This window comes from Hippichthys cyanospilos, chromosome 1, assembly GCF_059441005.1.
Source record: "Hippichthys cyanospilos isolate Australia breed blue-spotted pipefish chromosome 1, RoL_Hcya_1.0, whole genome shotgun sequence".
Lineage (NCBI taxonomy): Eukaryota > Metazoa > Chordata > Actinopteri > Syngnathiformes > Syngnathidae > Hippichthys > Hippichthys cyanospilos.
In genome coordinates, this window is record NC_142369.1 from 5409789 (window position 1) to 5437732 (window position 27944).

The window sequence follows — 27944 nt, forward strand, 5'->3', positions numbered from 1 at the left end:
GGGGATCAGACCCACCCTCCCCACTCCCAGTTGCTTTTCCAAGTCACGTCCTGGCCCATATTGCGTCCTTTTTAATCCAAGGTTTTAATCCTGCTCCTGTTGCCATTCACCTGTCCCGCCTCGCCACTAATCTTTGTGCTGACATTGTCCACGTTTTTTTGTTTTTGGGGTAGGGGGCTATGAAGACCCCTCGCCCCATCCCTTTCTGCATTTCTTCTCCCCAGCTCCATAATGAATGTTTATGCTGCACAGCCGGCGGAAGTCCCAATTTGAGCTCTTCCTCCTCCTGCTCCTCCTCTTGTAATGTAATGCTTGTGCGCTCCCTCCCGCCCGCCAGCTCACTCGCTTACTTGGAGCCAGACGGTGCCACTCGCCACTATGTTGTTGGGATAGTGCAACATTTTTCGAACTTCACTGCCCAGGAAGAGAAGGTCCAAACCCAAATCAGGTATTTAATAGATGATTTGTATTTACGTCTTGCCTCCACGAAAGTCCTTTTCTCCCTTTACTGTGGTAGTACCCATCTTCTAATGTTTTCATTTTTGGAAACTCATGCATGATTTTCAAAAAGTGTGTATGCAAAATATATATGAAATGAAACATATATTAACCCCTGGGGGAAATTTGGACCCAACTCGGGCTTTTAGATGTTTGTAACGTGTGATGTCAAAGGAAAAGCAATCACTAGGAGGCTAAATCATTGCATAGATTTTCAAAACATATCCACTTCAAAAATGCCGTCCCTTCTACAGCCTTGCAAATGGGGGGTAGATGTATAGCCTGCACATGTATAATTTAGGCCATGTCGGGCTCATTCACTACCATGCAAAATGGAATTTTTCCATTTTGGACATTCTGAAAATGTCATGTTTTATCATGCATTTCCCCCAACTTTTGCATGAATCCTTTCAAAGGCAACTAGTGAACGGTTCGCAATAGAAATTTTTGTGCTGACACCCCAAAACCACCACGCCTTTCAATGACTTCGATGATTGGCCTAACCTGGACTCCATCATGCAAAACTCTTCAAAAGTCATGATACTCAAATTATCCATCCATCCATTTTTGAGAGGCGCTTAACGTCACAAGGGTCACAGACTTGCTGACATCCTTGCTGACAATTACAGTGGGCCCCCGTGTTACGAACTTAATCCGTTCAGTGGCTATGCTCGTAACTCGAATTGCTCGTATGACGGGCAAACCTATGTTAATTAGTGAATGCGTGCAACGCGTGCAAAAACCTTAGGTCAAAATATCACGACTTTATACACATATTAAAAATTAGTAACATAATCTACTGTACAGTTAAATTAAATAACATAAATATACAAAAGAAAAATGACATTTACCTTTGGGGCGACGTGACTTGAGCTGGTGGTGGGTGGAGGCGGAAGGGAGCAGAGACCAACCCGCAGAATTTAATTATTTATTTTCTTAAACGAAAACATATCACCGGTGATTTCCTTCTCTTTTATCCATAATAGAAGATGCCTCTCCATTTTGTTGTTGACCGAGGTTCGTCCCCTGGCAAGCAAAGTCTTTCCACTTAGAAGACTTGCTTGCTATCATAGCTTCCTTGTTATTGACATGTACATATTGCCGAGTTGTTACGGCCATACTCACTAGCAAGGTTAACTATGCGTGCGCCTCCTTTATACCTTTTTACTACCTCCTGCTTCGTTTCTATTGTCATCATCCTTTCTTTCTTCTTTCTTTACCGTCACTTGCAATTTTAGAAGCCATGTCTAACAGATAAAGTTTGCAAAGTCTTCACAACACACCGACCAGCTGCGCCATCAACGTCGACATGTGGGGTCAGAATGCACGTCTCCGGCCCACGGCCATCCAGAACCTGTCGGAAGTAGAGCGAGCCCGACTCCGGCAGGTGGCCCTCTTCCACCTGGACCAAAGGGACGACCTCGGCTTCAAGATCGGCATCCCCAGTGGTACGTATCCACGACCTTGGTGGGCTCGCCGTCCGGAAAACCTTGGACATCTGCGGGGCACAGGAAGCCCAAAGCCAAGTAGTTTCTCATGTAAAACAGAACATCTCAAGTAGAGACCTGAAAAAAAAAATCCAAATAGTTTGAGCCCTCCCATTCGCTTCAAAGCATCAGAAGTGTACCGTAATCCCCCAATTATACTATGCGCTTTTGTCCCCTAAAAAAAGGCCAAATGTAAATGAAAGTCCTACAACTGGTAACTTAGAAATGGGATTAAAAAAAAAAAAGAAAAATTCGACCCTATTCGAGGAAGAAACCTAGTTTTGGTAAGAGCGCGAACGTCACTTGGCAATAAAAAAGAAATGAGCAGACTGAACCACTGTCCAAGTGTGTGTGTATATATATATATATATATATATATATATATATATATATATATATATATATATATATATATATATATATATATATATATATATATATATATATATATATATATATATATTGTATATGTATACATACATATTCTGTATATATTACTTATTACTTATATTGCTATTCCCTTGAGTGCAGCTCCATCTAGCGGGAGCATAAGGCAAGCCCAGCCACTACTGTAGCTGCTATTCTATGCGCTTTATAATGCAGTGCACTGAATATATAAAATTAGGCCATTTGTCAGAACAAATTGAACTGGATTTATTTTTGTTTTTTTCACAAGTTTGTGCAAACAAAAAAAAGCTTTTATTGGGGTAATGGTGGCTCCTATCTCAAGGCTCAAAAGTCCTTCTGACGTTTCTTTAGGGAGGGGGTAGGGTTGGGCACATTGTGGGAACGTTTTGGCTCCCTCTCTCCCCAGAGGTGAGAGCCCGCCCCCCCATGACTTCCTGTTGTCCTTTTCCGACATTTTGAGGCCGGTGCTGCGGGAAGGCAAGCCCGTGTGTTTGTCCAGCCCTTTTTAGCCGCTGGCCAGCTCCGTGGAATTCTCTCTCATCACTCGAGAGACTTTTTCCTTCTTCTTGCTTTTTCTCATGCTCCTTTGTGTCCTTTTTTACGCCCCCCCCGCAAAGAAAAGAAACTAAATGTCCCACAACATGCACACTACATCCAACGACATGCTCGCTCAAGAGCAATCGCTGCCCCGAGTGGTTTAGATGCGATGATTTTGGTGCTTCGCGTGTTGACAAAATGCGTGGAAATAGATGTGACTTCTTCCTCCACAGAAATTTGCAAACGGCAAAAATCGCTGCGCAGGAAGTTTGACTCCTTTTCCAAGGAAAGAAAAGAGCGCGGTGAGTTGGACGCACACACGCTCATGTTTGGATGTGTCGCTAGTGAGTAGAAGTCACTTTGGGTCAAGGATGACTTGCTCTTTGACCTTCTGGCAGGGACATGTAGCCCCACTAAAATTGGAATTCCAGACACAAGTGCGAGTCATGAACTCATTCAGTGCCAAAGACAGTAAAATATTGAAAAATAATTTGAATTATTACGTCTTTAAAATAATTGACAAAATTAGGGGGAAAAAATACAATTTGTAATAGTGTGTGCACTATTGCATTTTTCCCACTAATTTTGTAAAATCTTTTAAAGACATAATAATTCCAGTTATTTTTTTAATATTTTTTTTCCTTCAACTATTCAAATTGTTCAGTGGCATCGCTTCTATCCATACATATTATCAATTTATTAACATCCACCAAAAAATTGAAAAATGATCAAGCATAGTAATGGATTTTTTCATTCATATATATATATATATATATATATATATATATATATATATATATATATATATATATATATATATATATATATATATATATATATATATATATATATATATATATACATATATCTTTGGGTTTGAATGAGTTTAAAGGAAAACAAATGTTTAAACTTGACTTGGCATTTAGTTATTTCTGACCTAAGAAGCTAGGAGGGAAGCAGAAATATCAAACTTGTGCACATTGTTTTTGTTGCGTTCTCTTTCAAAAAAAAAAAACATCCAACTGAATGTATCAAAGTGGAGTTTGAAATATTTAGGGAGAGAAAACAAAAAACTGATTATGGAGACGCAGCTACTGCTGGCAGACAGGAAAAAGCCGGGACATCCCGCTGACCCCACCCACCTTCTGCCAGCCGCTGACGTCACAAATATCAACACCAAGGTGGCCACTTAAATGCTTTTTTTTTTGGCTTCGAATCAAGGTACACAAGGTACACATCAGTGCACTATCAACAGTGGCCAGAGGCGGCGCTAAAAACAATGACTAAGCCAAACTAGGCACAAATCTGTAACTGAAAAGATGAACAAAATCTGTCCAAAAACACCCAAATGATTTCACGGAGCCCTCTGAGAGCCATTGCCTTACACTACCGTTAAAAGTCATGCATTACAGAAACTACATGAATTTTGTAACGTAATTAAAGGTTCTCTCAATGCAATACGGTAATGATTCAACTTTTGTAATACATGACTCCCGACACTGAGCCCCATTGAACCGTTACTAACTATTTTTAGTGATTGCGCATTTGATTTCCAAAATAGAAGCAGGAGATTTGGCGAGATGCTTGCCAAGGCCCCGCCGTCCTCAACTATTGAAGGAAAAGGCTATTAAAGATACCGACATAAGTGGATTTGCGGCGTGATCCCGGCGTGTGGCAAACCCCACAGTGGAAACAAGATGTTTCCAAACAAGCGGCTCAGCGGCCGTTGCTGTTGGACGCCGGCAAAAGTCAGACGCCATGTGGCGGGGTCAGACGGGAGCTTACGGCCCGACTTGGAGCCTCAGGCGCTTAGCGTGTCAGCGCCCTCCGCTGGCTTTAGCGGGACTTGCCAAGCATGTTGGATTCACTTCTCACCCAGGGAACACGCAACATACAGTGCATCAGAGTGTGGGTGGCAGCTGGTAACTCTCCCTGCTGCCACAAGAACCGCCCTCTGCCACCATACTGAAACACAACACCCATTCGCCACAATGGAACGTTTTCTTAAAGGGCCGGGGGTTGCCCTGTGTTGTCCGTTACTGTTCCTGTCACCTGAGCGTAGCTGGGACGCATAGGGGAGATGTTTTCTGTTAGGTTCCAGCCACCTAGAACATTTAAGAAACTACAGACCAGTAGGAAGACAACAAAATTCTACTTGCAAGGAGAGCAGACAAAGTTGTGCATCTTTACAGACCTTCTACTGCTCTGGTTACACTTTCTGGCTACCCTTCTTTTATTCGTGAGGGTTGGCCCTAGTTACAAAAGCACTTGCTGCTCTGAAAGGTTAGGGGAGACATTCTGGCTGCAAGGTAACAATCACAATCAGGGGATGTACGTGCAAGCCCATATACTATCAGTCCATGCAATCGCTGCTATCTTCTGCCAAGTAGGATTCATGGACATTGCATGTACATAAAGACTTGGCTAGCAGTTTGCGTCCCTTGCTTTATTGCAATAACATTCAAGTTTAGGCCTAGGCAGAAAGGAAAAAAAAAAAGACAGTAATAGTCAATTTTTCAGTCCATTTGGGTGGCTCGTTTGTCAGAATGCGCCCCCAAGGCGTTCGGCGTACTGCTGTCGCAGGTCATCGCCAACGACCGGGCCTTCAAGCGCCATCAGGACGCCGTCAAAGAGAGCCGGCGGGACTGCTTGGATCTGGAGGCCAGCGTCCTGCGCTTCAGGGCCCGCAAGCAACAAGCGCACTCGCCGCACGCTAACTCGGTGGTCCCGGCGGCACCGCGCCAGCCCCTTCTGGATGCCGCAGGGCGAGGGCGGAGACGGGTAAGCCAGACTCGAACCATCTGTGTTGGAAGCAGAAGCGAGGCAACAGTCAGAGCGACGCTTTCCATCCCCAAAACAAAAACCCGGAGGCGCTTTCTGCTTCCTCCTCGGAATTTTTCCTTGCCCGGGTTCTTCAGGTCTCATTGGGGTTCGCCTGGCAAACGTTCGCGACCGCCAACGATCCCCGACGAGATCAAAAGAGCCGACGTCCGCGTCTGGACGGTTGCCTCCTTTCGCTTTCGCCGGTCGGGACTCGGCCCCTTTAGTACCGCGTGCCGCTCCACCTTGACTCCCGTCTCAGGGCGGCCTCTCGGTGGACTCCATCTCCGACCTGGTGGACAGTCAGTCCCGCTTGCTGGAGGCGCTGCAGCTCTCCCACCCAGCGGAGCTGGACTTAAAGAAGGGTGAGGGGAGGAGCCAAAACAGACTGAGCCTCAATCCCGTCTACCCCCAGGTGCCCCGGGTCTTGGAGCGCTGCTGCGGCCACATCGAGGCCCACGGTGAGGCGGCCGTCATCCACCCGCCGTCCGCCTCGCGCGCCTGACCTACTCGCCCGCCTCCCATAGGTCTCCAAACTGTGGGCATCTTTCGAGTGGGCAGCTCCAAGAAGAGGGTGAGGCAGGTGAGCCCGGTTGCGGGCGAGCGCGGCGCCCGCATGCGCTGCTGAACTTCTGTCCTTGAGCAGCTGAGGGATGACTTTGACGCCGGCGTGGACGTTCAGTTGGACGAGGGGCACGGCGTGCACGACGTGGCCGCGCTACTTAAAGAGTTTCTGAGGGACATGCCCGACCCTCTGCTCACCAAAGAGCTGTATCCCGCCTTCCTGCACGCTAACCGTACGCAACGCGCCGGCCTTGCGACACATTGGCTCCCTTTGCTTGGTTGAACGCTAAGCTAGTTTTGAGGTGCACGGACGCCTTCTGCCGTCTAGTGGAAGGCCATGGGATTCTAACTGCATCCGCCTCTTTTGTGGTGTGTCCACACATTTCCTCTGAGGGGCACATTGATAAAAAAAAAAATCCAAGGATGCAAGGGCCATTGGCCAGTTTTCACAAAGAGACAGATGACAGTGACTGCCCTCAATTAAAGCCACGCCGTCCTTCCTCACCATAAAATGTAATATCACCATCGGCGGCACCAAAAAACAAAGATCGAGCTAAACAAAGCATAAATGAATGAACTGTGAAAGAATAAATTAAGTCAGTTCCAAAACATCATCATTTGGGGTGCGGCTCATGCGGCCTGGTACCGGTTGATCCCCGGACCGGTAACAACAAACTCATTACTAGATTTGTTATTTGTTACGGGGTGCTTTAAAGGGACGTAGGGCCGCAAATGGCCGCTGCGCCGTCATTTGGACACCCCCGCGGTACCCGATTAAACGAGAGTCGTTCCTTGTGTCCAGGCTTGGAAAAAGAAGAGCAGCTGCAATACCTGCAGTACCTGCTCTACCTGCTGCCTCCTTGCAACTGCGACACGTTGCTGCGTCTGCTCACCTTCTTGAACACGGTGCACAGCTTCGCCCGGGATGCCGTCGGCGCCGATCACCAGGAGGTCAGAAGTCAAACGCGGACTCGACGGCCGCGCTCTGGTCCGCTCCCCTTCGTTTGCAAACTAACGAACCCTAACCCGCGCAGATCCCCGGGAACAAGATGACGGCCGCCAATCTGGCGGTCATCTTCGGGCCCAACCTGCTCCATGCCGAGCCGGCGGGAGACGCCGACCGCCGGGCCGCGGGCATCCACGATAGCACGGCCGTCATAAATGTCACTCTGGCGCTCATGCAGAACTACTCCAGACTTTTCACGGTCATTATCAAAACGCAGACATCGTATCGCAAATATGTGGAACGGGCATGTCCGAAGACGCTCCTCGAGGGCCTTTGCCGTCCTGCGTGTTTTTGATCACTCGAGACGCCCGACTGAAATGATTGGGACGGTTTTCGGGATTCTGCGCAGCTCGTCCATGAGCTGCTTGTTTGAAGATGGAAAATTCAAAAACATGCAGGGTCGCGGCCCTCGAGGACTGAGTTTGGACACCCCCGATGTAGAGCTAGCGGTCACTCGAGTTTGTCCTAATGCAGCGATTGTCAACACTCAACACATATAATCTTTAGCCTCTGTGAAAAACAAAAAAATATTTGCGCTGTGCTGTACTAATGGCACAGAGAGGAGCTGATACATCTCAGACGCTTTCTGACTTTGGCTTGATTGCCTTATTTGAATTTTGGCCCGATCACAGCATTTTAAAACTCCAGCAAATTATAAATGTTGGAATAGTTGCATAACACAGCTGACTTTACCAGAAATCTATTTGTACTTGCTCCCTTTTTCAGTCCCGGTTTCAGTTTTCTTGCTGAACAAACGCAGAACAAGTTTGCATTCTGTCGCTGATTGGTTCTTGGCCAGGAAATGCAAGATAGAAGTTTTATAATTCCCTAATTTAAGACGTTTTTTTTCAAGTAAATTCCACCTCAGCAATCCTTTGTTTCACTTGTATGTTACAGATGACAAAATGTTACTGAAACTGTCCTCTATAGTTGTAGGGCAGGCAGTTTTAATGAGAACGGATATCCACCGATTGAATATCATACAAGGCATGATAATGCCCTTCAGTGGACATGACTGTTAATTGCACTTCTGTTCTCAAATGGGGTTATTGACAATGATAGTGTTATAGCCAAGGGTTAAACCCCTGAGCTGGTTTTATTTTCGTGACACACTTATATGACTGTGTTGTGTTTCAACTGCAGTGTAACTGTAGAACCACAGACATGGAGCCATCTTAGTGGTCAGGCAGCTGATGAATGACGCACCAGAAAAAAAAGGTCAAATGTTGCCCTCTAGTGGTGTCAAAAGTTGGTCAAAAATAAGCAGACGGACCGACAATCACAATTCCGTCCGGCTTGAAAAAAAGGGGGTGTGGCTCTGACAAACGTCGGACCACCAAAAAAATTGTAAGATGCCCAATCTGGCATTTTCAGATAAACAGCCACGGAGTTTTTTTTTTTTTTTCTGAGTGCTACAATGCAACAAAATGATCATTTTCTGACTTTCAAAATCAGATGACCTAGGTGCGAAAAAAGCCAAAGCGGAACCCCTAAAGCGGCACCCCTACCCAAACAGTCCGGCATGTCCTGCCCGCAGGTGTCGGCCGAGCTGCAACAGGAAGTCCTGCTGAGCCTGATCCAGAGCGACCCCGACATCATCGACTACTTGCTCCGCCGCAAACTCAGGTGACCGCCGCTCTCCTTTCCCCGCCCCTTTATCAAAACCGCTCCTAAGCCCGCTCCACACGGTCCCCGCAGCGACGTGACCCTGGACCCGGACTCCGACAGAGGTCTGCCGCCGTCGACGCCGGGGGGTGGCCTGAGCGGTGAGGTCTTCCTCAACGCCCTCAAGATGAAGCAAAGTCACACATACGGTACGGCGCGCTCACCTTTGACCTCCGCTCCCAGTCCAGGCCGCTGACAGGGCTGCGCGTGCCCGCAGGCGAAGCCCGGCCCGGCAAATCCATCCGCTACATGCGGCAGTTCCACTCCTACCACAACCTGCTGAGCCTGGCCCGGCCGGCCGCATGCGCTACCGCCTCCTCTCGGCGACCCCCCGCCGACACCGTTTGGGTGAGGCGGGCACCCCCCGAGGAAGGCCAGGCCAGCTTCTGGGACTTGTTGGCTGGAAAAGGTTCGGGCTCCGACACCTCGGTGTGACGGCGCCGGCGGTCGCACGGACCGCTCCGCCATCGGCACAAGGCGAGAGCTCTCCAAAATTGCCGCTGGACATTTGGGCATTTTTTGTCTTGGACAAGCAATGTTGGGGGTGTGAACCAATAATCACATCTACACACTCTCATCATTTTTTTCCCCTTGACACATTTTAGAGCATTTTCTTCCATTTGTTGTCAACAGAGGTGGGCAACTTACATTTTTTACTGGTCCGACATTTGTCAGAGCCCCACCCCCTTTCCTCATCATTGCTCCGGCATTTATTCAAGCCAGACAAAATTATAGTCGGTCCGTCAATGTAGTTTTACCCTACCTTCTGCCACCACTAGAGGGTGACATTTGACTTTTTTTCTGTTTCGTCATTTGTCGGTACTCACATTAATTTTATTTCCTGTTTTAGTACTTACACTTAAAAGTTAACACCCTGTCTGCAGTTCTACAGTTACACTGCCAATGAAACAATATAGTAATATAAGTGTAACACGAAAATAAAACCAGCTAAAGGGATAATCAGTTTTTAATTAGAAAATATGACATCACACCCATTCCTCCTTGTGTGCATTCAAAATCCCACCGGTCCATGAATTTCATTTATATAGCTTTCACCAATTTCATCATTGTGATGTAAGTGTAAAGCTAATTTACATAATGAAGCCCCCAGTTTCTTGGTCATATGGTGGTTGCCAACGACAGCATGTGGCAGCGCGCTTCGTGTCAAAGGCAGAAGGTAAACAGAGCTGCAGTGTCAACTCCGGCATAGTGGCCAAAGTCAGAGCTTTTCCCATTTGGAAATGATATTGTGAGGTACTTTTAGAAGGCAGCATTTAGCTGTTGAAAGAATGCCTTATTACTATTGTCAGCAGAGAACGTTTAAGCGTGGCCGTTTAGAGTGCATTGTTGGGGGTGCTCAGCCCTAAGTTAAATCCACCTTTGGTTTTCGTGTTACAGTTATATTACTGTGTTGTGTTTCAATTGCAGTGTAACTGTAGGCATGGTGTTAACTTTAAGTGTAAGTACTAAAACAGAAAATACAATTAGTGTGAGTGCCGACAGGAGTCCGGGTCCAGCACCTGACGAATAACGGACCAGAAAAAAAGGGGGCATGGCTCTGACAGCAAAAAAATGTAATACATAAGAGTTTTGAAGTAACTTCCCCAGCACTGATCATCACGTTTTATTTTCACTTCCAATAACGAGGTGTATATATATATACTGTATATATGTATATATACACGTGCACAGTCTCGCCAAACCAAAGTCAAATAAAGTGTCTCACGTATGCGACAAAAGTTAAGCGTGCCGTCCAAGTGAGATGAGCGAAACACTGGCGATAGATAGTGCGAGTATTTGAATAAGCGCCAGGTCGTCGGACCCCGGCTCGAATTTTCTTTCACCTTCTTATTGGCCACGCTTGCCCGGATTCAAAGAGTCGGGCAAAATGTGGCGCTTGGCGAGGCCAAGACTTGGCCAGGTGACTGGCGACCTCTTTGGAGTCACCTGGTAGGGCGGGGCCGCTTAGCGCCGCGCCAAAGGGAGCCCATTCCCCACGCGGACGGCGAGTCGGAGCCCTCGTCCGTCTTGTTGCCCTGCCGCGCGAGCGTCTCCGCTACGGGCTGCTTCAGTCTCGGGACTGGTAGAAGAGGATGTATCCTGACTCTGAGTTTTTGGAGATGTCCGACGTCAGCCCGTAGAACTCCTCGATGGCCTGCGCGTCGATTTTCTGTGGGCACAACACCTGTGTTTAAGTGTGGAAACACTGCCATCCGACGGTTACAGTTATCACTACAATGCTCAAAAGGCTTTTATTAGGTAAAAAGCAAAACGTATTTGAAAAGAATTGTATTATTTATGATTCCTATTTTAAAAGATGAGAATTCCCATCCGTGGCCCTGAAAGAGTTAAGATGTCAAGCCAAGCTAGCAGGCAAAGTCAGTCCATCTGCGAGTCATCCACGCCGCCACGTCACGCACGCGTCTTTTGGACAGCCATCTTACTCCATAGGAACGAAGCTTCATAAAGCATTTGTGAATTTCTTAGATGCTGCTCTTGGTTTAAAGCTAAAGCTCCTGGTTGCCAGCCAATCGCAGGGCACACAGAGACGAACGACCAATCACGCGCCCAATCACATCTAAGGACAATTTAGTATGTCCAATTCATCCTTCTCACTATGAATGTAATATACTGTATGTAATATCAACAGCGGCCAGAGGCGGCGCCAAACGTTTTCAATGTCGCAATCACGCAGAAACCGTGCTAAATATTGTGCTGACAATGCTGCGCTATCGTTAGCTTAGCACAGTAACTACGGTTCAACAGCTCTTAAGTGAAGCAAACGCTGCACATACCAGTTGTCCCAAGTTCTCGCTTCCGTCTTTCTACAAGCCAGGTGAGTGCTCTTGCTTGGCTCTGTTTTGTATTGAAAGCTCAGCTGGCCGTGTTGAATCGCAAAGCGGCCGCCATGATTCATTCCTGCCCCCTGCGTGAGCCGGTGAATGTTCCCGAAGTTGATTGGCGAAATTTCGCTTCTCGTGACGGCGCGCGGCCATTCGCGTCCATCGCGACGTGCATTCGCGCCGAGTCACGCAAACTCCATTGACTACAATACAAAACGCTCCGCTTTTTGGCCTCGTTCGCATTTGGTGTGCGCTTAACATTAAACTAAATCATCTCCAAAACATTATTTCGGATGCAGCTCACTCGGCCCGGTACCAGTTGATCCACGGACCGGTACCGGTCCGCGGACCGGGGGTTGGGGACCACTGATTGAACGGGTTTAGGAGTGTGTTTTATTATTGTTTACATTATATTTTTGGATGATTATGCACTCATATAATTCTTATAACTATTTATTACTGTTTTGATGCATTTTGAAAATGTATTAATATTCATATTAATAGAAACACTTTCATAAATGCAACATATCAGTAAAATAGTATTTTCTTAAAACTGTGCTATTCTAATAAAAATGGACACTACGTGATATGAGTTTGAAAGCACGAATATTCCCACACACACACACACGTCTGCATTCCATCGTGGGACCACGTCCCCCAAAAGTGCACTTTTGCAGCAACTTGTTGTACTAGTAATCTGGGATCCTGTGTACTTTTACTCCATTTGTCTGGATGAAATCAATTGTTTCAACTACGTGGTGAACGTGCCCTCTTTCAACAAACACCAACACGCTAGGAACTAGTTTTGACACAGGAAATTGATCTAGGTTCCTTCGATTGAAAGGTTTTAGGAGCATTTCTGGGGACTGGGAACGTTTTGGGCTATTTACATATAAAAAGCAGCTCTACTTGTGAAAGATTCACGTTACGAAGCGACTTCTAGAACGGATGAATTCCGTAAGCAGAGGTACGGCTGCAATGAGTTGTTCCAGCCACCGATTTTGGAGAGCCGGACGGGGCGGCAAACGCACCTCTACGATGTCGTCGTCGAAGAGGAGCCAGAAGCCGTGGCTCTTGACGATGGTGATGTAGTGTCCTCGGTTTGGCCCGCTGCGGAAAGGGGAGGGCACGGGTGAGTCCCGGGCAAAGGGGGGAGAGGCCACGCGTCCGGGTCGGCGCCCACCTGCCGCAGTGCACCACCACGGCCACCAGGTCGTACATGCGGTCCGGGTTGGTGGCGTCCCCCGACGTATTGAAGAGGCGCAGCTCCAGGGGGAAGACCACGCGGTACGACAGCTTGGTGTAGCGGTGCAGCTGGTCCATGTACTTGAAGCGTTTCAGGTGCAGCGCCAGGATCATGGGCAGCTTCTTCACCCGCATCCTGACAAAACAGCCGAACGTTCAGCGCTCCGTCCCCCAAGCCCGCTCGCCGGCCAACCGAGCGCCCCCGACCTTTTCTGCGCCTCCTGCTTGCTGCGGCACTGCTCGCAGTAGTACTTGTACTCGCTGCACAGCGTCTCCGTGTTACTGAAGCCCCTGCAGGGCGCGCACACACACACACACACGCCATCGCGTTCACATGATGGTCCTCAACGAAGGAGACCACCAGGGCGCAATACTAGAACCACTCTTTTTTTTTTTGTTTTTGTTTTGGAATTGAAATGTCAATGACCAACTCCCGAGCTGCGACATCACAAATGCAACAAGTTCACATCGAGTTACAGCGGTTGTCAACATTTTTCAGGCACGAACCCCCTGTAGCCCATGCAAAAAAAGAAAAAACACGCAAAAAAAAACTTTTGTTCAATAACTTTGGGAACTACATCTGTAGGGAGATCTCTTGGATGAGTTGATTTCTGGCCCGTATGCCAAAAAGTGACGTCTCTCATGACAACTGCTGTCTGTGTAAATTACAACGTGACAATAACGCTTCAACTCTGATTTCACAGTCATAAGAGCCATCCGACAGAAACTATAAGCACGACGCGGCCTGTGATAAAAAATGAGTGTGACAGCCCTGGTTTACAAGGTCTTTCAAAGGAGTCACCCGAACACGGTTGAGCAAAACGCCGCTTCATGTTCCCGCTTCATTTGAAAAGAAAACGTGGATTTTCTGCCGACACGCAGAAAGCGCCTTTTCGAAGAAGCGGCAGAATACTACAGAGCGAAAAAGGCGGGCGTCACCTGAGGCAGTGCGTGATGGACGTGTTCTGCTCCACATCTACCGATAGATCCAAGAAGTCCTCGTCCTTGCTGCTTACCTGCAACGGCAGCGTGACATCATCAGCGTCCGTGCAGCACGCTAAAGCAGTTTTAGGTAGCTTGCGCGCCCCAGCGAGTGGGAAGCATCCAATTTCAATTGACTGGCGGAGGTCCTGGTGAGGTTGAGCGCTTAAGATAACAGCCCAAAAAGCCACCGCAAATAACACGCTAGTTGGGCACCTTGGTACCAAGGACCGAGCTAAGGAGTTTCATTTTTTTCTGCTTAGACCAGGGGTGTCAAACTGTTTTTTTTTTCTCATGTCAATATTAAATAGGATGCAGTTTTAAATACTGTATTTTCCGCACTATAAGGCGCACCGAAAAGCCCAATTTTTTTTTTTTTAAAGCTGATGGTGCGTCTTATAATCAGGTGCGCCTTATATATGCATCAATATTGAGATTGGGATTGGTAGACGGGGAATGAAGTGATAAAGTAAGCTTTACCTGTTTCTTTTGTGTGTTTACAGTTGAACAAGGTTGCTCGTATTAACATTGAATTATTATGCTATTGAGAGTTTAGAGTTTGAGTTATTATCGTTATCGGGGTCCATTTCTGAAACCAGCTGACTTGCAGAACTATTCTGCAGTGATTTTAAATTGTATTTTTTCCCCCAGGAAAGAGAAAACATTACGCGGACCCTCCACCTATAAATGAGATCATTGTCCATAAAAATTGTAAAAGCAGCTGTAAAAGCTTTTTAACTTTAACAAATGACAACAGCTATATAAATCAATTTTCAACAATTTTTTTTTTTTAAGTGTGTAGTCTGAATAAAACAAATCTACTGAAACGGTTGGATGTCCATCCTCTTATTTCAACACAAAACACTTTTAACCAACTGAACAATTTGATACTGAAAAAAAAACTTAAATGGATACCAAATAATACATGTAAAACGATCTGGTAGACAAGGAACACAGTAGCGCCAATATCTTCAACATTTTAAGCCGAAGAAAAAGGTGTAAAAGATTCTGCTGATCGCTTTTTCTAAGTTCACTTCATCATGAATGTGGTTGAGGAGAAAAAAAATGTCCTTGACAGCAAATGAAAACGACTGTATTCCCACATTGACAATGAGGGCACCGCTGCACCCCCTGCTGGCGCGGGTGTGCAATTACAAACGACAGGGCAAAAGCAAAGCCCCTTGCTATGTAAGGCATTGTGCCATCGCCCTACCTTGTGAAAAAATTGCGCGGGAGGCACAAGGCAACGGATGAAAAGATACCTTTGGGTTCAACTCCCACTTCCGTTGACCCCTGCACCCTTTGTCCCTTTGGGGTCTCGTCTCTGTACGGTTTTTCATACTAACTTTGCTGCAAATCAGTGTCAAGGAAGTAAAGGGAATTTGGTCAAAGAGCGGGCGTCAATTCGTTACCGCCTGGGGTCTTCGGACTCGGCTCAAGTGAACTCGGCAAACGCGACTCACGGCTTCGCAGTTGAGGCAGCGCGTCTCGTTGGTCAGCGTTCCCTGGAAGATCTCGTGGACCCACGTTTGCTGCGTCTCCTTCCCGCTTTCGTCTTCGCCGCCACCTCCCACGACCACCAGCTCGCCGCCGCCGTTCTGCAGCAGCTTTCCGTTCTGGTGGCGCTCCTGGCTCTTCTCCTCTTGCAGCAGGTCTGCGATGGTGTTGAGGAGGTAGTTGAGGAACTCGTGGGCATCTTGCTGCATGTAGTTGTCAAACAGTTCTGCACGCGGGAGGACGGACAGTTCAAGGTCACTTCGTTTTTCGTTGCAACACAGCTTATCTCCAGCTCCTTTTTGGGCTCGTTTGTGCGGCACTAACATGACTTTGCAGTCAAAGACGTAAAAAATGCCAACCGTTTTCCTTTCTCAGCCGCGAGATGAACTTCTTGGGAGGGATGACTCCCACTTTCTTCTTCTGCGTGGCGATGCTGTTGAACAAGTCGGCCAGGCAGGTGAGGAGCGACTCCTTGCGCCGCGGCTGCACCTGCGAGCGAGCGAGCGCCAGCGACAATGTCAGCCAGGCCCGGCACGGCCCGGCCCCGTGCCGCCTTACCTTGTAGGCCAACACCTTCTCCCTGAACGGGCGGCAGAAGTAGAGCGCCTGCAGCACCGAGTTGCAGTAGCAGGTGTTGCCAAACTGGCGGGACAAACGGACACGTCGGTCGGAACAAGTCGCGGCCCGGAGCCCAGACGGAGACGGCCGTACTCACGTTGACCAGGCCGAAGTAGTGCTCGTTGACGGGAAATTGTTCCGGTCCGATCTCCTTCTCCAAGGCGGAGGCATTGGCGCCCTGCGGAGCGAAGAAAACCAAATCAAGAGGAATCCCTTCTGGTTGCACCTTACATTTTTGACTTAGAATTAGGCTAGGAATTACGCAAACAAGAGCAAAGAACAGGAATGATGAAAAGAAGAAAATTACTGCAACTCCCATTACTGCAAAACCCATTACTGCAACTCAATAAGACGAAAACCCCTGCAAAACTTAAAAAAAAAAACGCTGCAAGAAACCAAACTGCAAGCGGCAAAACTTTAAAGACAAAAGGCAAAGATGTAAACCAGGAAAATAAAGCTAACATTGAAAGAAATGCGTTGCAAGTTGGCAAACGCACATCGGAAGTGAGCCGGGCCACTAGGGGGCGCCCCAGGACAAGTAACGCCGTGAGAGCAGTTCATCTGAGGAAACCTGAGTTGACAACTAAATTGCTGTTTTTACATACAATTCTTTTAAAACCTTATTTTTTTTTCCCACTTGCCGTCAAGTGAAAATGAAGTTGGAAGTGCCCAGGTCCAAGCACAAGCACTGGGGTGACCTCCCTCTTAATTTGCACACTTTATCGAACCTGGGCGTCTTCAGATCAAGATTGAAAACCCATTTATTCAGGGTGGCTTTCAATATTCAGTAGTGTGGTGACGCTCTTTGTTTTAAATCTTTTATTCTGTGTTTTTATTGCATATTCTGTGTCTTCAATTGTATGTGTTCTGTATGTTCTACTGTGAAGCACTTTGGTCCACCTCTGGGTGGTTGTAAAGCGCTATATAAATAAAGCACATTTAAGATTGACATTTATGAATGTCACATGAGCAACAGGTGAGCTTTGATTGGTCGTTACCCGAAACCTTGAGCTCGGGTGACGTCATTTTCAGTCACCAGCAAGTACGAAATAAACGTATTTATTTGCAAGCACAAACGAAGTGAATTAAACTAAATTACTTATGATACTTTTAAAAACATGATTCTCACTTGCCATCAACAGAAAATGACATAACTTGAATACTCAGTTGACGATTCAGCTTATGAAGCAAAAGGTGAGGTGAGCCGAACTTTGACCTCAGGTGACGTCTCACCGCTAGTGGGAAAATGAGTTGAAATGTTTGTTTGCCCGATTCCTGCGTTCTATCGGCTTGCGCCACTCGGCCACCGTAGTTCATAGATTGCGTTTGCATTTTTTTTTATGAGGTTGTGCCTTGTGACGGCCACCGGACGTCGATGAGAGCCGACGCTCGTCAACAACTTTGGGCTCGCCGCCAAGCGCGCGGAAGCTTTGCGGGGAGGCGGGCGGGCACCGTTCCATCACGTGACAGGAGGTGCAACTCCTGACCGAACACGAGAGCAGGGAAACGGGGAAGGTCCCCGCTCGCGTGACGTCGAACCCAAAGCATCGAGCCCAAGTCGGGTAGCGTTGCAAGCGTCTCATACGCGCGCGTTGCGGCGGACGTTTTAGCTAGCGAACAAGCTAGCTAGCGCGGCCGGCCAGCCCCAAACGGCGAAGGGCCGACGCTTACCATCGTACAAATCGAGGCGATCTTTCGGACTGTCATCAGTATTTCCATCCGGGCGCCGCCATGTTGGACCCAAGCCTGACGGTGAAACGTTGAGCCGACGCGGCTGGCTGCCCGACCCGGTTCCGGGAGGGAGGCTGCTGGCCGCTGCTGGCCGCTGCTGGTGCTTTCGAGGTTCCCAGGCTTACTTTGCCTCGTAGAAAAGTCCCGCATTGAGGACAGACGACGCCCCGAGCGCTTGTTCGTACGCTCGCGACGTCGCCATGTTGGATGGGGCGCCTTTCCCAACAGCGTCTAACGATTTGCTGGACTGAATCGTTCCTTCTTTATTTTAAGATGTGTTATTACCACGATGAAGGGGGCGTTTTGCTGTACCTTCGTTAGATATAAAAAGTTTACGCACCCCTTTTTGAATGACAATTTTTTTGGTGATGGTGAGCCCAAGAGGACTCGTTTTAAACCTGTTTGTACAAGCAATTCCATTTTCATTTCACCTATTTGAATAAGAAACAAGTCGAACAATTTGGGGGTACACCTTTTAACCTTAAAAGTGATGCCAAAGAGTCAGCAGCACATCCCATGTGAAGTGTGATTGTTCCTCCACGCCACTAAGTGGTGCTTGTCAAAATCTGTGGGAGATTTGAAACATTTTCAATTGCTGGCAACATATTTTCAAACTCTCCTAAATAACGTGATTAAGGGAAGTCTGGACAATGTGTTATAGCTTTTCCTTTAGGTTGAGGTATTAAAGATATGCTCCTGTGTTCGGGATCAATCTCCATATCCTATTATTTACTGATTTAGTTTAGTTTTTTTAGGTTGAAATAAGAATTGACATTTTTAAAGCGCTTTGATGCACGGAAAGCTATCTCTTCCCAAGTTTTAGACTAACCTGCAACCTATATAAAGTAATTTGATTTAAATGGATTTATGTTGCTTTTTTTTGTTTGTTAAAGGGGTGGGGTGGGCATGAAGTGTTTTTTCAAAACATAATTTTGCAAAACATAATTGAGAAGCACTGTTTTAAAGTGTCTCTGATCCACATCAAATACTTTTTGACTTTTCGGAGGCTGATGCTCGAAGGAAAATCTATTCCCAAGCGGGCTGGACCAATAAAATCATGGTATACTATGTAACTTCAAAACAACAACTTTTTTTTCAACTTTTACAACACTGTCCAAAATAAAACGAAATAAGAACAACATCACCTTTAATCGTAAAATATAAACATTGCTATTAATCATCAAACATTTCAAGATTTTAATTTATTTAAAAAATGCAGCTCATTGTTATACTCATTTCATATGTTTGACACCCCTGGTTGACTTGTATCACGGGCAGAGCTGCCTTATCCAATATGGCGGCCCCACTGACGTACGGTATAAAGTCTCTGCTTTGGGTTTCCCCCGTTTGCTATGACTGTCAAGCGCGTTGGGGCGCGCGCCTTGTTTCCTGTCAGTGGCGAGCGTTTCCGTTCATAATCGAACTTGCTCGACTATTCTTCTATTTTTCTATTCTACATACGTTGGTTTTCTTACGTCGTTATGTTTTTTTTCAGGACACAAACCATTTGATGCTAATTTTTTCTTATAACGAGTGTTTTATTTTGAATGTATAACGGCATTGTTTCCTGTAGTTTTTCCTCATTAGTGAGGGTTTACGTCAGTGCCCAGAGTTCGTTTGGCTCTGACGACAAAGACCGTCAAAGTTGAGGGTCAAATGGAAGTTGAACTTGTGGAATGCGCCCGCTTCAGTCTCCAAGACATTCCTCCTTATGACATTGGGAATACAGTTTTTGATGAGTGGGGGGGTTCGGTCTTATTTTGAAGCTGCATGCGACCGAAAGGGGCCACTTTTCCCTTTGTGGGCGTGTCTACGCCGCTGACAGAAGTTTATTTTTTGTCGCCTCTCGCTCGAACTCGCAAAGACGAGCGGAGCGGAGCGCGTCTTGTAGTCTTGTTGCACATCCGGCCGGGACCTTCTGGGAATCGGGTGGGTGAGTGGCTGGTTAGGGGGTGGGCGGGGGCGCTCCATTTCCCACGGCGCGCCGCCGCTCTTTCCCCTCAGCGGGCGGGAGCCATGAGCACCGGCGGCTCGGCCAACTTTCTGCTGCTGCCCATCCCCGAGTACGACTGCGTGGCCGACAAGACGCTCAAGCTCGTGGTGCTGGGGGCCAGCAACGTCGGCAAAACCGGTAAGCACGCGAGAGGGATCCCCTTCCAGGATTACAGCAAGGGCCGCCCGAAACTTTGGTCCGTTCCCTCCAGTCAGATAAGAGCTCAACTCGCTCCGGAGCCACGCTCGCATCTCAAATCATTCCGTTATCCCCCGCGGTGCAAACGCGCGGCTCACAAGACGACTTGTGAAGCTATTGAAGAAAAAACGAATAGGACATAATCCCCAGTCCTCTGTCCTAAACCGATAGAGTGGCGCCTCTACTTCCGAAGGCCTCTTCTTACGAAAAAATCAAATCAAAATTCCACGGAGGAAAAATATTGTCTCTAGTAACCAGAAAAAAATTCAGCATACCAAAGGTGGCATTGCTGGCATATGAGACACCAGCACTCGCGCCAACATCATACGTTGTCACAACCGAGAATAATTTTTTGCATTGATGTTTACTCTGGCCTTCCACTTTTCATCTTTACTTTTTTTCATCCACAACAATTTACAGCGTAGAACTAACAAACATCAAATTGGCATTAGCTACGGCTAACATTGGACATATTCACATAAAAAAAACATGTAACTTTGGGCACTGTTAGCACGTTGTTAGCACTTTGGCAATGACATCACACAGGAAGCACTTCGCACTGGCAAAGTCAAATAAAAAAACTACAAATTAGAAATCCTAAGAAGGTGTCTTTCTCTACACTCATCACCAACACATCAGCACCATCTCAAGGCAAACACAAGAACTGCATTCATATTGTCCACTGCTGCAATTCATATGATCCATTTCAAGAGTCTATGAGTTTTATTATTCTTTACATGATATATTTTGATTATTGTGCAATAATGTAATTGTAATATGTACTTTTTACCAGTTTTGATGCATATTTTTAATTTTAGTAACATTTAACGTCTGTTCCCAAAACATTTATTTCAACACAAAATCCATTCTTCTTTCTTTCCTCAAGACTTTCCTCAACGACTTGGTTGACGCTTTCCTCTCCTTCGGCCATTGTGGCTTCAAAAAGCCAGTAGATATCTTTGCTTTTTCTGCGACACAGGCTATGGCTCTGGTGTTTTCTACACGGTTAATGCAGATCAACCAAGTTATGACGTGTAGCTTGGTTGATGTGCATAACGCTGCCTCCCATCCAATCACAGGGTGCGTTCAATGTGAGGCCTTCTAGCTGGCCTCACTGTCGCCGCTACTAACTATATGTGCCCTCACTGTTGATTCTGAAGACTTTGGGCAGATTTTTTATATACACGTGAAAAGGTCTTTTATTTTAATGATGATAATGATGTCAGGTTATGTTCGGCCAGCAGAGAGGGCCCACCTCTGCATTACGTGGCTGCTATTCAGTGTCCTGCTGCACCATTTTATTGTGTTTGTTTTTTTCGCTTGTCACTGTACTCCCGGAAAAAAAAGGTGTACAGCAGTGTATTTTGATTGAGGCATCTTCATTTCTCCTGATATTTGTGTTTTAGTACTGATTAACTCATTAGTTAAATTATTGATTTTGAAATGATTTAATTTGAGATATTTTTACTTGATCTTACATGGTGTATTCAAAATATTTAAAGTTTTAAGCAAATTTTAAGTATTTTACGAACAAGTGGAAAAAAAGGTCATTGAAAAGTTCCATTCATTTTATGCAATTTAAAGGGACAGTGTGTAAGATATAGAGCGTTTTTCATTCGAAGGAATCAATTCAATAATTGTAAATTTAAAAAAAACTTGCAAATGAATGTGTTCTTAATGTGTTCTTAACAGTATGTTTTAAATATAATTGTAGGTCTAGTTATCATGAAATTATATTACATGGGGGGGTGGCACTTCTCCGGAGGCGGCCATGTTTGTTATAGCTCCAGACAATTATTATGTGACCTTTAAGTGACACTAAGTGATTTGTGGGTTTTTTCTCTATGTGGCCCCTGAGCTAAAATGAGTTTCACACTGCCACTCTATCCAGGCTTTCTAAATCAGTTTGTCACAAAAAAAAAACCAAACAAAAAAAAAACTGCATGGTAGTCAAGGCCCCACTTGTCCTCCTCTTATCCTTCCTTAGTTGTTTGGAAAGCAAACGAAGCCGACGGATGCCGAGAGCATGGGAGCATTTTCCTGCCTGCCTGTTTGCTTGTTGCGTTTGATGCTCGCCACTTGGGAGTTTGAAAGCGTTTGTTTGCGACTGTTCCCAAAAGGGGAAACGGCCGGCCAGATAACGGCAAAGTGGTGACACGTGACGCCGGTGGCCGCAACTTGCCTTCAAGCTAAAGTGTGGGAGACATTCTGGCATCTAACGGTGCGCCGAGTTCAGGCTGCGAGTTCTTTTCTTGAAACCAAGAGGGTAACAACCTTGGCTAAGCTAACACAAACACCACTAAAAGGTAAATGACCGACAGAAAACGTAAACAGGAGATACGGCGCGGCCTTTCAGATTTAAAGCAGATACAGTATTTGAAAATAAAATAACACAGGCAGGGAAACAATAAAAACTGGAGCGCTTGATGATTCTTAACCCTGAATAAATTTCATCTTAACCCACCTGCTTGTGAACACGGATGGATTCGGACCCGATGGACTTTTGAGACGCGAACAAAAAAGTTCCTTCCGCCACAAGTAGAGGGCGACATTTGACCATTTTTTTTCTGGTCCGTCACCAGGCTGCACTCACACTAATTCTTTTTTATGTTTTAGTACTTCCACTTAACACCATGCCTGCGGTTCTTCAGTTCACTGCAATTGAAACACACCACACTAATATAAGTGTAACACGAAAATAAAAACAGCTAAGGGGTTTATTCCTAGGCTATAATACACCATCGTGTTTATTATCCCACATTTGAGAAACGCAGGGGACAGGAATGCAATTAACGATCGTGTCCGCTGGATGGCATTATCATGCTTTAAATGACATTTATAACAACTATAGAAGACAGTTTTATAAACATTTGTCTAAATTTCATCTGTCACATACACTACAAGTAAAACTAAGTATTGCTGAGGTTGAATTTCCTAAAAAACAGCTTTAACTAGGGAAAAACTTCTATCTTAAAAAAACTTCTATTTTGCATTTCCTGGCCAAGAGACATCAGAAAAACAATGCAAATTTGTTCTGCAATCCCAGAATGCTCTGACCAGCAAGAAAACTGAAACCAGGACTGAAAAAGGGCGCAACTACAAATATTTTTTTTGGTAAAGTAAGCCATGTTAAAGCTGCTATTCTGACATTTATAATTTGCTGGGTTTTTTGGCATTCCCATCATTCATCGGTCCGTAGGCGTCGGGGCTGACCAAGTGCCCGCCTCTGTACATAGACATATAATACAATATTCATCTGGCCTCGAAAGATACATCAAAATACTGGAATTCGGCTAGGACTGAATTTATGGTGGGCTTTCAAAGCGAACTTTAATCTCCCTTTTTTTTTTCTCCAGCGCTCATCGTCAGGTTTCTGACCAAGCGCTTTATTGGAGACTATGAAGCCAACACAGGTACATTATTGGCGGGGTCTTTCCTTTTCCCATCTCGGGGCTGAACGTCTCCCTCCGCTCAGGGGCACTCTACTCCAGAAAAATCACCCTGGAGGGCGAGGAGGTGTCTCTTCAGATCCAGGACACGCCCTGCGTGGCTCTGCAGGTACGCGGCCGGCCCGGCCCAGCGCCGTTTTCTCCTTCTGCTACTTTTTTCTCCGCGGAGGTCAGGAAAGCCTCCGGGACGCTCGGGGACTCAGGAAGTCCCCCTCCTGGTGGCTTTGCGCTCTCTTTTTGCTCCTTACGCTGGAGCTCCCTAACCTTATGCTTCTTTTACCGGGATTCCCACGGACGCGTTGCGGGATCGAGATCCCCTCGGCCCCGCGCACGTGTCCTTGGCAAACAGATGAGCGGTGTTTGTGCGCAGGACGATGCCGAGGGCCTCTACTGCCAAGAGCAGATCAACAGGTCAGACCGGACTCGTCTCGGAACCCAAAGCCTTAGTCACGGGCGGGGCGGGCTCGGGGGTTTTCGTCAAGACCGGTCCGGACCCGGAAGAGAAATTTGATTCGGTTGTCTTCATTGTCGTCGTGCTTGGAGAGTCCTTCTCAATTAGTGGGGAACAGGCTCGGCTTTAGCCGTGGCGAGTGTACTCGCGCATCCAGGTGGCGCTCTCGTTGCCAAAGTCTGTTATCGACGTTTTCGATAACTGTCAACGTTTTGTTTCTGAATCACATTTGTGATTAATGTGATTTAGAAAACAATCACAACAATGTTTTTATAATGACTGTATTTTCCGCACTATAAGGCGCACCTAAAAGCTTTCATTTTTTAAAAGCGGGTGGTGCGCCTTATAATCAGGTGCGCCTTATATATGGATCATTATTGAGATTGGGATCCGTAGATGGTGAATGAACTGATAAAGTAAGCTTGACCTGTTTTGCATTGGCGGTCTTTGCTGGGCTTACGTGCTGACTTCCGCCCGGCAGGTCCATCTACTGGGCCGACGGCTACGTGCTGGTGTTCTCCATCACGGACCAGAGCAGTTATCGCACCATCCGGCCTCTGTACCAGCACGTCAGGCGCATCCACCCGTCGGGAAACATTCCCGTCATACTGGTCAGTGGCCCGCTCGGACGCCGCCTTGCAATGCTCTTTCTTCGTCCCGCTCGTCATCTTAAGCCCTGGGGAAAATTTGGACCCGACTCTGACTTTTTGATGTTTGTGGTGTGTAATACCAAAGGAAAAACTTCCAAAAGAAACACAAGAAGGCTAACATATTGTCAAAACATGTCCACCTAATATGCCACGCTGCCGTTTCTACTAAATGCTTGCAAACGGGAGGTCCAGTGGTACAGCCTGCACATGTGGTGGCAGATGTTCCTGTGTACTCTCCCAGCCACTCGGTTGTGCCTCTCCATGTTCGCTGATCCAGTTAGCATATTACACCTTGCTACGACAGTATGTGCCGGACTGTCTCAGGGGCCAGCAGGGGCCGCTGATGTGACGCGGCGGCATCCACAGCTGGACTTTGGTTCCGTCGTCTGCCATCCACACGTGACGTTTTCTCGGTCAGATTCATTCTGAGACAGTTTTACAATTTTCCAAAGTCAATATTTTGAGGTCCATCAGTATTGACGCTGAAAAAGAGGCAGACTAGCCAAGAAGACGCCATGCCACGTGTTGAAGTGAATAGAGAAGCCGCCATGGCCCCCTGCTGGCAAGTATGGCTGAGGACATGTTGTCCGGACAAATGTATATTCCCCGGCTTCGATAAGCTCACTTTGGATGGATGGGTGGACGGACGCACGGAGAGCAGCCCCTTTGTTTTGCCGGTCCACTTGAGGGGCGGCAGCTGTGGCGCGAGCAGCCTCTCACAGCGTGTCATCTGTTGCAGATCGGCAACAAGAGCGACCTGCTTCGAGCGCGACAGGTGCCGGCGGATGAAGGCCAGACCTTGGCGTCCTCTCTAGGTGAGACCCGCCTTCTTCTTCTTGTCCCGTCACGGGGCCGGTGAGTGCGCGGCGGGAAAAGCCATCTGAAGCGCGCTTTGACGCCTTTCCAACAGGGGGTGTTTACTTTGAGGCCTCAGCCAGGGAGAACCACGAGGGCGTCCACGCCGCTTTCCTGCAGCTGTGTCACGAGGTGGGCCTTCGTTCTCACCGGCCGGGTTCTGCGTTGTTGTGGCTCACGCCGTGTCCGCGTTGGCGCAGGTGTCGCGGGCCTTGGGGGGGAGCAACGGCGAGAAACGGCGGGGAGGCCTGCACCTGGCCCGGCCCAAGTCTCCCAACATGCAGGAGCTGAAGAGGAGGTTCAGGCAGGTCTTGTCCTCCAAAGTCAAATCGGCGGGGGCTCTCTGACCAAGGTGGTTCCGGCGGCGGGACGGACTTTCCGCAAGCCGTCCTTTGTGGTTTGAAACTGAGCACCTGCGATGTGGACAATGGACAGCTTCCTTCAGATCTCTGCTTTCGCTCTCATAATTTTGTCTTTTATAAAAAAATTGAAGCTGGGTTGAAATTGCTTGCTGTGTGTTTTCATTCCTCACTGTGCTAAGTTGGTGCTTCTTATATTTTGCTGTGTCATTATTCACATATATATATCATATATATATATATATATATATATATATATATATATATATATTATATATATATATATATATATGAGTCAACAACAAATGTTAACTTTACTTTTGTACAGGTGACAGGTTAGTCTGAAACAGAAAAAAACTTTTTGTGCATCAAAGTGCCTGAAATAGAAGAAAACATGTCAATCCTTAATTAAACTGGAAACCTTTTGATCAATTGAACCTTTTGATGACTCAATAAAAATATTAGCTCAATAATTAATAACTAAATTGATCTGGACCAATAAACAGCAGCATCAACATCTTAAACATTTTCAACTTGAAGAAAATGGTTTTAAACAGTGAAAACCGCAAGAATTATTTATGATTTATTAATTGAAAAGGTCTGTAAGTCCTGCAGTCTTTGAGAGCGCCACCCGATGCCGTGGATGTGCAATTACACTTCACTCTGCAAAAACAAAGCCTGTTGTTCGCGGGCCATTCGTACACAGCCCGCTACTTGAGAAGGACCGCGTGAAATCAAAAACCTGCAGGATGAAAGAAAAGAAAAAGAAAAGCAAAAGCTCGAGTGTGGAAAAACCATTTGAAAAGTTGAAGCCGCCCCTATTGCATGGTGTGAAAGCGGAACGTTTAGCAGCCTAACTAAACAAATGGCTGGTCATGACGAGTGAGGAAACAGCCAGTTCTTGTACTTTTACATCTGGAACAGCCCACAGCACAAAATCATCTCACGCTAATCTTTTCAGCTTTTCTTGGCCAAAAAAGCAAGAACGTTCTCCAGAAAAAAGAAAGAAACTCCAAGGGCAGCTCCCCGCAGCCTCCGAAATGACATTTTTCTTTGTGCTCCAGCACGTGACCTGTGACCCTGAAAGGGCAGGCGGGCTCCTAGAGAAAAAGTCTTTATCGGAGGGGGGCTGAAGTGACGTCGATGAGGTCACGCTTGGAACGGCGCACTCCTGAAATCCCGTTGCCTTTTTGGGCCGAGGCAACGAAAAGACGACACGCGTGTTAGTCAAATTGTTTGGGAAAGGACGTCAGCGCCGCAGCGAGTGCGGACGTTTGAGAGCGTTCTCTCTTTGGGTGCAGTAGCTGCGAAAATGTTGAAATCTTGATTCAGTCTGGATTTTGGCCTGTTTTACCGCCGTTTCTCCATTTCCATTTTCCTATTATTGATGAAGGCCTATCTGTATTGTGTATCTTCTTGAGGCGAATAGGAGAGAAAAAGTAGGCGTGGGCTTCCCGGCCTGTGGGAAAACACTTCATCAAGAGCTGGTGCGGCTGACACGGCACAGCTGTGCGCGCGCGTGCGTTTGGGGGAGTGGGAAGTGAAGCCCACTCGGCACAACTTTGGCACAAATGACAAGTTCCATCTTTATGCCACGGCCACTTTTTGATAGGTTGCAACTTTTGGCCGTGGACTTGTCTTGCTTTGCGTCTATTTTTTGCTTTTCCCAGGAGGCCGGGAATTTCCTCCCCTTCCCACGATACCGCCATGGAGGCCACAAATTTGGAGAAAAGAAGAGAAAAGCCAGAAAAGAAGTGACGGATTGTGACTTGGCAATGAAAAACAACGAGCGTCATCTGCCGGCTGAAGGATCTTCATCCATTATATTACATACATGTATACATATATTTTTTTTCTAAGTAACCTACGCCCCCTTTATGTAGAAAAGTTTTAAAAAGACAATAATAGCAAAAACATTAATGCTGTATTATTTATGAAATCGAAATAGGATCATTTTATATATCATAATTATTGTATAATGACTGGCAGACTTGAATGAAAGTCCAGGCAAAACCAATCAAGTCATTGAAAGACTCACATGTCATAAATTGGCCGCGAGCGCCCTCCTGTGGTTTCAACACAAATATTT

The 27944-nt window shown here is 46.6% G+C and overlaps 3 protein-coding genes across 8 annotated transcripts; 2 read left to right on the forward strand and 1 right to left on the reverse strand.

The window, feature by feature from the left end:
• Positions 1-267: 267 nt before the first annotated feature.
• On the forward strand, positions 268-10729 carry arhgap36 (Rho GTPase activating protein 36). Of its 5 annotated transcripts, none has more exons than XM_088414656.1 (12): positions 268-448; positions 1737-1946; positions 3164-3232; positions 5476-5711; positions 6013-6211; positions 6278-6333; positions 6397-6547; positions 7117-7265; positions 7349-7519; positions 8858-8946; positions 9019-9086; positions 9174-9196. In XM_088414656.1, the coding sequence occupies exons 2-12, from the start codon at positions 1808-1810 to the stop codon at positions 9179-9181; spliced, it is 1335 nt and encodes a 444-aa protein (XP_088270782.1). In that variant the 5' UTR covers positions 268-448; positions 1737-1807; the 3' UTR covers positions 9182-9196. The 5 variants fall into 5 exon arrangements, with proteins under 5 accessions (XP_088270782.1, XP_088270761.1, XP_088270744.1 ...); XM_088414635.1 differs by having other exon boundaries at positions 274-448; positions 6278-6324; positions 9169-10729; XM_088414618.1 differs by having other exon boundaries at positions 277-448; positions 9169-10729.
• Positions 10594-18029, reverse strand: usp12b (ubiquitin specific peptidase 12b). The gene is made up of 10 exons (XM_088414670.1): positions 17841-18029; positions 16267-16347; positions 16110-16193; positions 15911-16040; positions 15518-15777; positions 14013-14089; positions 13281-13364; positions 13012-13209; positions 12860-12938; positions 10594-11155 (listed from the first exon to the last, which is right to left on the reverse strand). The coding sequence occupies exons 1-10, from the start codon at positions 17886-17888 to the stop codon at positions 11054-11056; spliced, it is 1143 nt and encodes a 380-aa protein (XP_088270796.1). The 5' UTR covers positions 17889-18029; the 3' UTR covers positions 10594-11053.
• A 1510-nt stretch (positions 18030-19539) lies between these two features.
• rasl11a (RAS-like, family 11, member A) lies at positions 19540-26000 on the forward strand. 2 transcript variants are annotated; one of them, XM_088434847.1, is made up of 8 exons: positions 19540-20031; positions 23448-23504; positions 23567-23649; positions 23911-23951; positions 24473-24602; positions 25381-25456; positions 25552-25628; positions 25697-26000. In XM_088434847.1, the coding sequence occupies exons 1-8, from the start codon at positions 19671-19673 to the stop codon at positions 25841-25843; spliced, it is 972 nt and encodes a 323-aa protein (XP_088290973.1). In that variant the 5' UTR covers positions 19540-19670; the 3' UTR covers positions 25844-26000. The 2 variants fall into 2 exon arrangements, with proteins under 2 accessions (XP_088290973.1, XP_088290965.1); XM_088434839.1 differs by having other exon boundaries at positions 23567-23951.
• The last annotated feature ends 1944 nt before the right edge of the window (positions 26001-27944 follow it).

Bases quoted from the DNA above. Each gene is read 5' to 3' on its own strand.
- arhgap36 (XM_088414618.1), top strand. From the start codon at position 1,808: ATGTGGGGTCAGAATGCACGTCTCCGGCCCACGGCCATCCAGAACCTG. The intron at 6,334-6,396 runs GTGAGCCCGGTT...GTCCTTGAGCAG, and splicing joins CCAAGAAGAGGGTGAGGCAG to CTGAGGGATGACTTTGACGC. The intron at 7,266-7,348 runs GTCAGAAGTCAA...TAACCCGCGCAG, and splicing joins TCGGCGCCGATCACCAGGAG to ATCCCCGGGAACAAGATGAC.
- usp12b (XM_088414670.1), bottom strand. From the start codon at position 17,888: ATGGAAATACTGATGACAGTCCGAAAGATCGCCTCGATTTGTACGATG. The intron at 16,348-17,840 runs GTAAGCGTCGGC...TTCGCTCCGCAG, and splicing joins TCGCCTCGATTTGTACGATG to GGCGCCAATGCCTCCGCCTT. The intron at 14,090-15,517 runs GTGAGTCGCGTT...CTGCCGTTGCAG, and splicing joins GCTGCCTCAACTGCGAAGCC to GTAAGCAGCAAGGACGAGGA.
- rasl11a (XM_088434839.1), top strand. From the start codon at position 19,671: ATGCGACCGAAAGGGGCCACTTTTCCCTTTGTGGGCGTGTCTACGCCG. The intron at 24,603-25,380 runs GTCAGTGGCCCG...CATCTGTTGCAG, and splicing joins GAAACATTCCCGTCATACTG to ATCGGCAACAAGAGCGACCT. The intron at 25,457-25,551 runs GTGAGACCCGCC...CCTTTCCAACAG, and splicing joins GACCTTGGCGTCCTCTCTAG to GGGGTGTTTACTTTGAGGCC.